This window comes from Cupressus sempervirens, chromosome 6 (genome assembly GCF_028749045.1).
Source record: "Cupressus sempervirens isolate cs-2001-9-10 chromosome 6, ASM2874904v1, whole genome shotgun sequence".
Classification (NCBI taxonomy): domain Eukaryota; kingdom Viridiplantae; phylum Streptophyta; class Pinopsida; order Cupressales; family Cupressaceae; genus Cupressus; species Cupressus sempervirens.
This window is the reverse complement of record NC_143123.1, coordinates 701675286-701689085: the sequence shown is the minus strand read 5'-3', so window position 1 is coordinate 701689085 and position 13800 is coordinate 701675286. Positions and strand designations below refer to the sequence as shown.

The following is a 13800-nucleotide window of genomic DNA, read 5'->3' as shown; positions in this document are numbered from 1 at the left end:
GTGTGTTAGATAGATTAACCATTAAGGGAGGGTATTACAATAATAGATAAGACGTCTATTATTAGTTAATGGTTATCTTGTAAATATCTTTAGCTTTAGTTTGCTTTCGTTTTTTGCTTTCTCTGGAATAGAATGTTTCTATTCTTTACGATCGTTTCCTAAGGAAACATCGTCTCTTCCTTTTGTATAAATTGACCTTTCGGTCTCTGTTATTAATAAGCAAGTATTTACCAATTACCTTGTAATAAATGTGCTATTTATTCTAAGAATAAACAGTCACATAAATCTCCATGAGTAGGCAGCCACATACAGCAAATTTTAATGGAAGACAAGAAACATTAAAAAAATAACTTCTATCCTAGTTAAATTAAGTAGATTTTCAAACACAAAAGTAACCAAAACCTTAATGCAAAACAGAGCAGTGATCCAAAAAAATTCATAAAGCCATGGTAAAAAGAAAGAAGCATGGCAGTTTCTAGGCGCAGTGTTTCAAGAAGAAAAACAATCAAAGAAAACAGACGCTCCAATGCAAAAAAACAGCGATCCAAGCTTGGAGAAGGCACAGTTTTAAAGGAGTAGAACAGTCAGTAAAAAAGTGCCTATACCAAACAGCAACCAAACTCAAGAAAATGGTGCAGCTATTAATGAGAAAGACAAGTGAGGAAAGAAAAAACCCGTGTTAAGTTTGAAGATGGCAATATTACATGAAGAAGGGAGTTTTTTTTTAAAAATCTAATGCCCTACAAAGTGGTGTAGTCACTCAAGAGAAAGGCAGCCCAAGACAAAAGCAAAAAGAACGCCTTGTATGGCTTGGAAACCCAGCCTACCAAGGTGCTGGTTTTTGGTCAACAACAGCAATCTAAAACCATGTATTTGCCCAAGGAAAAACACATCATATACTGTAGAACTATGCTGTTTAGCCAAGGAAAAGCACACCATATGATGTAGAAAATGCACAGCTAAGGATACAAAAGAAAACCAAAAGTTTGACTACCAAACATGGGCATTGTTGAGGTATGTGAAGCTTATACCAGAGGAATAAAAAACGCAGATTTAAGTGGAAGATAAAAACACAGATTAAAGTGGAAACATACGCAGCTGAAAAGAAGGAACCATGCATGCACAGAATCACAACTCACTGGCAAGAAGAATGTTGTTTTCAACTCTACCAAACAGTGAATAGATTTTTTACATAAAAACACCGATAAACAACATGAAAGAATAATAGCCTACCTCCATGATGAAATAAATCCATACGAGAAAGACAAAGGCCACAAGCGAATTCTTCAACTCTGGAGACACAGATTCACCAGTTCTAGTAAAGAAAGAAGAAAACTGATTTCTTCTGTCAAAAGTTTTCAACAAACCCAGAACAAAAAAAGAATGTGACCCCATTCATCTTCTTACAATGAAAAATCAAAAAGATAAAGAAAATCAAAAACTCAAAATCAGTTTCAAAATAGAAAACTCAAAAAGGATTCCTTAAAAAACAATAGGTTTCCCAACTCATTAATTAAAATTGATTAAATAAGATATTCTTTAATATTGCACATTTTGAAATATTTAATATTTAATATTGATTACTGACATCTATTAAATATTAAAAATTTATAATTAATATAAGATATTTAAATATAATAATATAAAATTAAATACTGATATTTTTTAATTAAATTATTATAGTTAATATATATATATATATATATATACACATCATTGTAATACACATCAACAATAATATCATTTTATGAAATAAAATTATTACTACTTTATTTGTTACGATGAAATATAATTACATGTAAAACATCCTAATTTCATTTCCTTAGTAACTTAATATTGTAAGTGTTAATATATGAACACATCATTGCGAATATATATACACACGTATACTTGATGCAACACACAAAATGAACTAATAAAGAAAACAAACCGCTAAGTCCATACAAAATCAGGGTACAATTCAATATACAAACGTACACTTTATGCAACACGCTAAATGAACTAAAAAGGAAAATAAACCAAGTCCATACTCAGTCAAGGCACTAGGATTCAAGTCGTCTTGAGAAATTCAAAAGAGCATGTTATAGAATACTTGTCCTTACGTAGGGCAATGGTTTAGGGTTAGGATTAGTTTGGGCATAAATGTACATCCCCTCTTCCACCATCAAGATACATGTAAGGGCACACTCAAACCTGCTAATTCAGGTGAAATCAATGTCTAATACACACACACACACACACACAGTCACAGGGTTTAGCAAACTTCAAAGATGAAGTTCGAAATTCGTCACACATTCAAGGGTTAAAAAAAGTTCAATCAAATTCGCTGACAAATTCGTATTAAAACATATATATATTTTCCCCTTTTTGTTGGCCACTTTGTTTGCCACATGACAGGAAATAGGGTTTAAGCCGACATGCGAATAGGAAAGAGGGTTCACAGCAATCTACTCGATTAATGAATGGTAGCTTCTATTCATTCACCAACAAAACGACAGACTTTGATGACTCATTCTTCACTTCCATCTAATTTGCAATCGTCTTCATTTGCAGTTTACATGACTATTTTGTGCCGATTCGAGACAATCTCCCAGCGGTAGTTAACAAGCCCCGATGGACATTTCTAAATTGTTTATTTCACTTTTAGGTTTCGGTGGTTTATTATGTTTATAATGTGGTTTATAATATTATTATAATGGATGTAATTTTTATTTCTTTATTAGTAGTAAAATATTTATATATTTTTTTATTAACAATTTATTAATGTTTAATGTATATTTTATTTATGTATATTATTAATAAAATATTAATATTTTGAACGTTTATCTATTATTATTAATCAATTTATTTTTTTATTTTTTTTATTTTTTAATTAGACTGCAGGAATTGGGTGCAGCACGGCCCCCCCTATAAACTGCAGTGCGTCGAGTAAACTTTTTAACGTGACCGGTAGCACTGGCACGACACGCCCACCGGTACCACAGGGACGAGGGAGATTAGAACCCGTGACCAACCCCCTGCAACAGGGAAGATTTAGCCTTTAATCAATTTATTATAGTTACTTATATATTTTATTTATTTAAAAGTCATCTAAGGCGAATTTTATGTCAGATTTTTTTGAATTTTTTGGACCTTGTCGAACTTCATCCGAACTTCATGATCGTCGAATTCGAACTCAAACTCGAACCTTGTGACTTATTTTATATATATATATATATATATATATATATATATATATATCTGACATCAAGGCATTGTGCAGATTTAGAAATTGAGTGACTAATCAATGCATGTGCAAATATAAAGGTTAATATCTCAATAAAACATAAGCAATTACAACATCATCATATATCCTAACATGAATATGTAAATAGCTTTCAAATATATGCATGAAACAAAACAAACAATAGTCACATCAATGTCAATGTATCATCATGATGTACTAACATGGCATCAAAGTATCATGCCAAGCATAATGAAAATCTGGATCTGAATATTCAATTACATCGGAGTAGCATCAGAGCCAACGGTGAGGTCCTAAAAGAGTTCGGCCAATAGTGAGGTACTAAAAGAGTTCAGCCACATGAATGAAACAATAACATATGGGTGGGTATTGCATATAGTGTATCTGGATCTGGATATTAAATTTGGGAGAAAATGACATTGCAGCAATAGCAGCTGCAGGCAAGAAGAAAATGGATCTAAAAGATCAAGCTCTTCCATTACAGCCCTTGAATATTCTCCAATAATTAATCTAGATATTGAGGAATTCAAGAAAAAAGTCTCTGGCTTTCAAGGCAGGACTCTGATATGTTGATTCCTGGGCCCTCAACTTTCTTGGAATAGCTGCATTTGTGGACTAGGAAGAACGTAATCAGCATTGTGTATCAGCAGCTTAACTCATTATCAGCATGTCTCCATATATGATGTTACAAAGGCTTTGAGCTAGCTTGTAAAATATTGGATGGTAGTACCACTGATGGATTTGATCGTTGCCCTTAATACTGAATAAATAGAAAGGATTGTAAATGCTCATCACACTGCAGAAGTTGAGAATATTAGTTTGCTTACTCCGCTGAATAAGTGGACATTTCTGGATGCTTATTAGTTATTACCCGTTGAATAAGTGGAACTGCCATATTTACTTACCTGCCAAATAAGCCGAAGTTTGTACCTACACATCCTACTAAATACGCGTGTCATGTTCTTTCTATCCATTAATTGCATAAGCAATCCACTTAAAGAAGTAAGATTGGCAGACTTGCCATCAAGCATGTTTCTTTCTTTGTTGTAGAATTCTAGTTAATTATAACAGTCCTGAAAAAGGGTATGCTCTCACCTTACCCATCTCCAGTAACCGGGTCATTAGAAAGTGGAAAGTACATTGCACTGTAGCTCATTTACAGCATCATCTAACTGATTTCGTGACTTGCATTCTTCTTTACAGAATGTGGCTGATTTCCAGTAGCTATAGCACACGATTGAGCACTTAATTTGGTAAAAATATCGCCACCCCTCTGGATTGGACTCGTACTCAAAGAAGATGACAGTAATCATACTAGTAAGTAATGTCTTCCTCAGCAGGTAACTGCCTCTGTATAAAGGAGGAAAGTAGAAATTTCCAGTTTTTAAGAGAACTACACTAGCACCTGTAACTGAGTAATTTCTCTGAGATAGCATGTTTTATCCTGTAGGTCGGCTACAAGCCTAAGGGGATCAATAAATTATATTAAAAGTCTGCAAATTCTAAAACACTAAAATTATGAACAGCTATTATACAGCTAAGTAATTGGATTCCTTCAAATTTGGAAGACTATAGTTCTATATTTGTGATTTCTCAAATAATGTAATTCCAAGTTGCCATCATAATCTGCTTGCCATGAGTTGAGCTGCAATTCTCTTGCTGCCTTTCATTAGATACCTGGAGTTCGACCACATTAAGTCACCATCTTCAGGACAGCTTTTACATGTATCCAGGGATAGATACCAAAACTAACAGACTTGCTGTCATAATTTGCTTGTCATGAGTTGATCTGCAAGTTTAGCTATCTTTCATTGGACACCTGGAGTTCAACTGCATTAAGTCAGAATCATCAGGACAGCTTTTCCATGTCTCTGTGGATAGATACCAAAACTAAGAGACAAGATCTAGTTCATGGTATCTTCTGCAGCTTCAGAAAAGAGTCCAAACTAGTGTGTCACCTTCAATTACAACTCAATTATTAGATCTCCATTTTGTACATTTGCACCAATTATTATCACTGCTTCTTGTCTATGGATGCTAAAAGCATTACAATTCCACGTCAAGAGAATGTCAGACCATTTTATTGGCTGTCATAATTTCTTCGTAAGGCTGTGGTTATGTGAGTTAATCATAAACAAAGGGTACCAATTGTCACTAAAAGACTTGAAAATCTTAAGTTCAATTGGTGATGATTATACTGAGATTGTTCTTTAATAAAGAATGTGTTCCAAACAAAACAAAACAATTATGCAAGTGTATTTTACTAAAATCAGAAATTGAACAAGCATTCCAGAAAATTTTCTTTGAACTCACTTTGTGAACATGAACTGCAAATAAGAAGTCTGATGCAGTGACCTTTAGATTTCTGAAATGTAAAATTCTTAGTCCTCCCGTACAAATTCATCCAGAACCTTGAAAGCAACAATGTGCCTCGACTGAGATCCCTATTGTTTTGATATGAAGTCATGGAACATAATCCCCCAAGTATGTGCCTCCTCTCAACAATAAAGTTTTGTTGAGCAATATATATCCCCTGCATCATTCCAGAATTTGTACTCTCTGGCATTCATATCATCTTGTTTTAGAAGAAACCTATAAAATATAAAGGACAAAGTAAACATCAAATCCAAACCTAGCTGAAGAAGAAGTGATCGTACCTTCAATGTCCTTGATACATAACAAGAAGCCACATAGAAAGACCAAAAGCTTTAGAAAATTGAAACAAAGAAACCAAAACTCTAAAAGAATTCACTTTAACAAGGAAAAGAAGAAGCTCTTGAGTTTACTGCCTGTTCTTATTCTATGGTTGCTCAAATATATCTTGCTTTAAAACATATGGCTTCTTTCAAAAATCAGAAGAAAACAATAGTAAATCCTGAATTAGCATTTTCCAAGGATGACACATGTACAGATATAAAATGCAATTGGATACTTGAGAAAAAATGAGGTCCCCTAAGTTTGTCATGTCCCCAAAATTTTTGGTGACAGTTCGATTTAATTAATTTAATTAATGGTTGTCCAAGGACGACTAATTAGTTATTTTAATTAAATAAATAGTTATTAAAAGATAACTTTATATTTAATAAAGTGACTTGGAAATTATTTAATAAAGTCACTTGAGGGATAAGATCAAAAATGTTCTAGAAGTCTCTGGAGAGGATGGAGGAAAAAGAATAAATAGGCACCCCGGGGCTCCATTCGAATCAGGCAGTTGATTATCTCTCTTTGTGTTTTCAGATTGTGATTCAATCACAGGTGCATTGTGGAACCTAGGGTTTTCGCAATTGTCACAGTTGGCCATTGAGAACGATAACTCTCAATTGGTACGCGATTTTGAGGGTGTGAAATATCATCCGAATTATTGCAGATTGGAGGTGACGATACAGTCATTTCATCAGAGCGATTATTTGCGGCTTAAGGCCAATTTGTAGTTTTGTTCATTGAAGGATTTGATTCAGATCATCGGTTCCATGGTGAAGCAATGATTAGCAGTAACTAATCGAGGGACAATCGTTGCATAGCTATATCAGGGAACGGCGTGTTATTCTGTTTGAAGATATTGTTCGATTGCTTAGGATTTTCAGTAGACATCCATGTGATCTTCATGTGTTCTATGTTGTGGTGTCTGGAAAATCTACAAGTCAGGCGTCTTCCTTGCATTCATTTCCGACACTGTTGAATATTAGTAAATATTGCAGAGTTGCGGGTGTCAGTATAACTCTTTGGATTTTTCAGACCAGACTGGGAGTAATCTGCATCTTGATTTGCATCACTACATAGGCGATTGCCACACTCAAACGATCAATTGTGATTGCTGAAGACGCATTAATCGGGGAGAAGTTCGAAGGAGTAGCGGAGAAATGGTTATAGACAGGTCAAAATATATTTAAGGGCCAACGCGAGCAGAGGTGATGAGGTCGCGGTTCATTAAAAAGTAGATGGCAGACATTTTCCATAACCGAGCTATAGGCGGGAACGATTTCAAAAGTCTTTATTAAATCAACCATCGCCCAGTGATTTTACTCGGGCAAGACAGCGGCATCTCCTACCGAACGGCGAACGTTTTCCAAGAGGCCTGGCGAAGTAATCACCAAACCAAGATTTGAGTGCGAGTCGAAGGCCTGGCGAAGTATAGACCGTAGGATGATTTGCTTGTTTACAGAGCTTGACCCGACTTGGATTCGGCTGGTTATGGCACCGACATTGGAGGGATTGCGCACCAACTGAATAGGGTATAGGAAGGGCATCTTGTTCTGGTGGAGACGTTGCAAATGTTTGTCTTGCAGGCAATTCAGGTGATTACAGTCATGGGACGCAATATTTCTGGAATGAATATATCATGAAACTATACTCTTGCAACTTACAAAAAGCCTCAAGTTGCTTTGCTGAATGGGATTGTTATGAGGCAAGTTTCGAGTCACAACAGGGAAGACTCTTTATGCTATGCCAGAAACAGGACTGGGACTACACCCTGATGTTGGTGCATCATATTTCTTATCAAGACCTCCAAGATTCTTGGGTGAATATGTGGGACTGACTGGCATGAGATTGGATGGAGCAGAATTAGTCACTTGTGGTCTTGCAACTCATTTGTGCATTCTACGAGGTTGCATTTGTTGGAAGAAGCTTTAGCCAAAGTGGAGAAACCAGATTCAAATCTTGTTAATTCTATAGATATGATGGATGGAGTCGAAGCAACTGATAAACAAAGTCTGAGTCAGTATCCCCGTACTGATTCTTCTCTTGCCAGGTGCATCTAATTAATTATAGTATTTGCAAGTTGTTTAATTTAGCAAATAAAGTTGGCATTTGATAAATTGTTGTACCTCAGTTGGGGTAATTTAGTAGTTCTTCAAATCAGAACCATCATAGCTCGATTGCTAACTGTTTGACGAAATGTCAAACCTTTGAAGTCTTAAGTTTTTGGTGCTTAAAGAGTTAATAATCCTGTCGGGGATATTTCAAAGTTCAATGTTATCTATTTGCAACCATTGTCCGAGATGAGTGAAATTTTTAAGCCTAGAAAGGTTTTGTTCCAAGTACTTGGTTTCTATGAGTGATGGAAGATTTATCCCGGGTCTCTGCTTCAAAGTCACAGATTATTTAGGAATTCAATAAATAGTTTGTTAAATTAACAACAAACTAAAACAGTTTAGTGGGACTACATTAAATCAACTTAACTAGAACTTCATAATGTTTGCCTTGCCGAAGAGTAAGAACTAAGAACTATTATTCATCTTGGATTTAGATGTTTTGGAATTGTCTGATGGTGAATAAAAAGTTTAAAACCCATACAGAAAATATTATACTTATATGCATCAGTTTCTTGTGATGGAGCTGTGGTTCAGGCACGGTACAAGAAAATTTGCAGTTTGTTGAGAAAACGGAGTTGTTCACTCATAACCATCATATGACAATATAAATAGAAATAATGAAGTAGCCAACACATGGCATGGATTGCATTAGTCAGACAAGGCAAGTTGGTTATATCTATGAGTTTGTGATTGTTGGAAACATTGTCATTGATGTCAAAAGAAGAACTTGGTGGAGATCATTGAACATAATGTCACTAAAGTCTAAAGAGTGTGCATGATTAGAGTGACAATGACTTTTAAGATAATCACAAGAAGTAATCAACGTGTTGATGACAAATATGGTTAGCAAATGATAAATGAATAGCATGGTGACTCTGTACAAAGGCAATGAATTAAGAATGACTAAGATTATCCAATTAGCAATGGATTAGAAAATATGAAGCAGTTTGATAATACAACAAAGCAGAGATGGAGAATAATGTTTAAAGCAGTAATTCCTCAAAGAGAATATGAAAGTCGACTTTGTTAAGAAGAGGCAGTTACATATGGTAGTTGATTACATATTGCAGCAGTGTTTGTATCAGTTAAACGGGAACACTCCTAACATAGACAAAGCAGTGATCCATTATACAAGGAGTCCAATTTATATGTGCAGCAAATCATTATGCAAGCAATCCCTGTGCAACATGCTACACTTTGGTCGATTTCAGGAGAATAATATGAGTTACGTATAAAACTGTCTATTATGATACAATTTGGTCATTAAGACAAGTCAGCAAATTAAAAATAAAGACAAAGTTGCCACTAAACTAATTGTTATTAAAGACTAAAGGCGTGATTTATTTTGGAGTGGTGTGATTTAATCAATAAAATGAGATATTAACAAAGGTGCAATTTAGCATAAAAGAGGTGTGATTTATTACAAAGGCCAAGCTCTGTGTAACAAAGGGAAATTAAAAGTTGTGATTAAGGAAGCAATTAAGATTTAAGAAGTGTCATGTCCATTTGGAAGGACATTCTCCTTCACAAGGGATGCATTTCTTCTATATAAAGATATAAAAAGAAATAAGAATGGTGAGGAGAATGTGTGAAGACTCTATAGTACATTATAGCATTGTCTCTCTCCACCCCTATATAACTCCCCCCTCTATCTCTCTCTCTATATATATATATGGGTGAAGACTCTATAGTACTGTACACACACACCCCAAAGTGAAGGTCAATCCATGAGGAACTCTATGACTCCCCCTCCCTCTCTCTCTCTCTCTCTCTCTCTCTCTCTCTCTCTATATATATATATATATGGGTGAAGACTCTATAGTACTGTACACACACACCCCAAAGTGAAGGTCAATTCATGAAGATCTCTCTCTCTCTCTCTCTCTCTCTCTCTCTCTCTCTCTCTCTCTATATATATATATATATATATGGGTGAATAATCTATAGTACATGATAGCATTGTCTCTCCCCACCCCTATATAACTCCCCCTCTCTCTCTCTATATATGGGTGAAGACGCTATAGTATTATACACACACACACACCCAGAGTGAAGGTCAATTCATGAGGAAATCATTAGCAGATTTATGATGATCTTGTGAATTGAATTGTGAAGAATTCATAAATAGATTTCATGGAAAAATAAATAAGATATTTAAGCAAATTTATGAAGCATGTTAAAGAGAAGTTTTGTCAGTTATCAGAAAACATATGACAAGTTCAATGAGGAGATTATTACCATTTGCAGGGTAGATTTATTGTCACCAAGATAGGAGTTTGAAGAAGAGAGTTTGAGGAGGCAAAAATTATCCCATCATTAGTTGTAGAAATAACATTGATAAGGCAGAAATTTTAATAAGGGGTTGGGGCCTCTAAAAGAATGAGGAGTAGGTACCTCTAGTGAGCAAGTGCTCACAGATAGAACAAGGAGTAGGGGCCTCTAAAAGACTGAGGAGTAGGTGCCTCTAGTGAGCAAGTGCTCACAAATAGAATGAGGGATTGGTGCCTCTAGTAGGAGAGTTCTCACAAATTGATTGAGGGGTTAGCCTCTCTAGTAGGTTAAGTCCATGAACTTCATAAAAGAAGAATTAATATAGAATTTGCCGTGGTTTTTCTCCTGTAAGGTTTTCCACATATATCTTGTGTTCAAGCTAATTTTGCTTATACTTAGATCTCATGTGAATGGTAATATGCAATGAATGTCTTTATGAGATTAAATTATATGCTTATGATATTAGATTGTATAACCTTGGTTATGTGGGTTAGGATTTTGTGGTGGGCATAAACTGCATATACAAAAGGGTGTTAATTCACTTGCATCCATGTTATTGAAATGTAATGGAGGTTATAGAATGGCCACAAAGTTAGGGTTTTGTAATATACAAAGTTAGGGTTTTGTAATATACATAATATGCATAAAGCAAGGAATGCTCTTTTACTCTGATCTATGATATATTATGATGGAAAGGAAGGTTGTAAAAAAGGCTAACAAGTGGTGCTTATTACGTTAGTTGATTTGGACTCGGGTCTAGTGATGTCCGTACTCTGCACAGGCAACAGGGAGTTAAGATTCTCGCATCAATGAGATTGACATGTAAATACCAAATAGCGTTATGGAGTGGCAAATAAGTGAGGCTTATACCCTTGGCTAATGTGGGTTGAGATTTTCTGGTGGACATAATCTGTCTAGGCCAATAATCTAGAAACGAAAATGAAGGCCACGAAGAAGCCGATAGGCAGTGCTTATTTTCTCGGTTAAGGTGGATAGGGTTTCATGGACCCATAATGGTGTAAAATCATTAGCATAGATGACATCACAATACAAATGGTACTTATTTAGTGACCAACAAGTGATTTTTATACCCTTGGTTACCATCGATTGGGGCTTTTGGTGCGCATTAACTACACATTCATTGTAATGTAATGTTCGTGTGTACATAGCAAGGGACTTCCCACAGTGTTCCAGGTTTTCTACCAACCTATGAAAGCTCCCAACATGCTTAACAGAGGATGAATTTAAGATACTCGTTTGCTTTCTCCCTAGTATGAGCGTTCCAAAGAATGGCATAGAATTTAATTTGAAGAACAACGAGCTGTAAGAAAAGCAGAAATAGAAGCAGGAAAATATGGCAGGTAAATCCAACAGAATTTACACATATTGTAAAAACTATCAAACAAATGTATCAGCGCAAATTCATCTACAAATTTAGCCATATGGATTTAGCGACATTGTAAAAAATGCCTTGCAGATTTGCTTTAGTTATGCCACATTTTAACCTGGATAAACTGCACTACATTTTTCCCCATAGTAATTGATTATGCATTTACTCAGCTCGCACATTGTATAACACAGCATAATAAAATTCTGCATTCTACCGATTACAGCACGCGAAATTACCTGAAATACAGTAATCAAATTGAAACTTCGATCCCAGTTGCCCTCCCCAACATTTATTTACAGTTTCAGCGCGAGACAAACTTTTTAGAGGTTAAAATTACGACGACAATTTCAGGTGAAACGACGAGTAAATACAGATTGTAGAGGGATTCAAGTTTATTTAAATCGAGATATCCTCTCTTCTTAGGGACTCTTTAGTAACCACAAGATCCGTCTGAATAACACGTCCTAGTTATGCTTTCCATTTTCCAGAGGGAGGCAAGGGAAGGTAGCCAATAATGCTAGCGAATTCCAAAAGTCATCTATGATGATCGTTTCGTTGACGTTATTTGGTTTCTTTGATTTATTTGTTTTTTTTTGTTTGTTTTTTTTGATGGAGGGTTCAAACCTGCGAGGCAGCCCAGTGAGGCACAAAGCCTGCGAGCTACCAATCAGCGAAGGCCACTATTAACAGTTTTAGGTACTCGATATGGGCCCACACGTGCTTGAATACTGAACACCTCTTCGGCTAAGAGCCAAGGACTGAGGAGCATCCACACTGCCAAATTCGCCCGGGGCACGATCCCAGCCTCATCCCTTATGATGTCTATGGACCTTGCACTCAGCAAGACTTGATCCCTGGTGGGCTCATTGTGAGCCATTTTTTAAAACTTTCATGTGTTCCAAATTTCCAAAAAAAAATATAATCAATTTATTTTTTAATATTGAGTAAAGTAGAAATAATTACAAATAAGGGAGCAGCAAATATGTTGTCATAGAGGAAAGAAAATCAATCAATTCAATGCTATAAAGTAACAAACCAAAATGGTGTCCTTACAGAACGAAGTTGAAGCACTACAATGATTCAATAGGGCAAAAAACATGACCACATAATAATCTTCTCAATCGTGAGCAACAAGCATGAACAATAACCTCAAACTTTGAACTTTAGCAATCATTGTAACTTGTTGGAGCACATGGTGTCTTCCTCATGAAGTTGAAGAACTTATCCAACAACCTACTAGTTTTCATCTGTTCATTGGGAGCACCTTGCAATTGAGAGCATAAATAAACAATTTGAAAGATGATGTCAGAGCAAAACTTAAACATTTGTGCTTCCTCATGAATAATCTGCTTTGAAAAAATTGTCAAACATCGATTTTTCCATGTATGAAGTAAAATAGTTTGTGTCATTAACTCAGCCACAACATTATTATGAAAGCCAAGCCTCAAAATAGCTTGTCACCAACTTATAGGATGACCAAAAATAGTAGGAAGATAAAAATTTTAACTACAATCCATTTTTTTCCTAGCCCATGAGTAGTTGCATTTCAAACTTTCCCTCTTATGAGAAAACAAACAGTTAAGCGGTTAAACCTGTTAGAAAGTAAAGTTCACAAGGATAACTTGGGGGGCGGGGGGGGGGGGGGGGGGGGGGGAGGAGAGGGGGTGGATGAATCAATTATCCAACTATTAAAACATTTATCAACCTTATTAAATCTTAACCATATAAGCAATATAATCAGTAACCATAAGAAGATACTCATATACAGTAATATTGTATATGTTAACTAGGGAAACCCTTAATTAGAGGAAAAACCCCAATGGAGTTGGTACCCACAAAATGATGTACTAATATAAAGGTTTTGTGTAAGAGGATGGACTCTATTAGAAGCCAATGAAATACATTCAATTCATATCAGTCCCTGTTAAGAGACTTTGAATCCCTATTAGGAGATTCCAACCTTATTAGGAGTTATAGAAGGCAAAAGGACTCACTATTCAAACAACTTAAGGGGTATGACCACTAAACTCACTATTCAAGTGGTATTCCTTACTAAATAATAGAATATGAATGATCTGTGA

The 13800-nt window shown here is 35.5% G+C and overlaps 1 protein-coding gene across 7 annotated transcripts in view; it reads right to left on the bottom strand.

Moving 5' to 3' along the window:
* LOC149554205 (DEAD/DEAH box RNA helicase family protein) overlaps positions 1 to 12265 on the bottom strand; it is a 315874-nt gene extending 303609 nt beyond the window's left edge. For 5 of the 7 annotated variants that reach the window (XM_089789445.1, XM_089789449.1, XM_089789446.1 and 2 more), the window contains exons 1-2: positions 11956 to 12265; positions 5558 to 5836 (exon numbers count right to left, since the gene is read on the bottom strand). In XM_089789445.1, coding sequence (XP_089645571.1) covers positions 5558 to 5810 — 253 coding nt within the window. In that variant the 5' untranslated portion in view covers positions 5811 to 5836; positions 11956 to 12265. The remainder of the gene's footprint in view (positions 1 to 5557; positions 5837 to 11955) is intronic. The other 2 variants (XM_089789450.1, XM_089789451.1) reach the window with 2 other exon arrangements.
* Positions 12266 to 13800: the final 1535 nt, after the last annotated feature.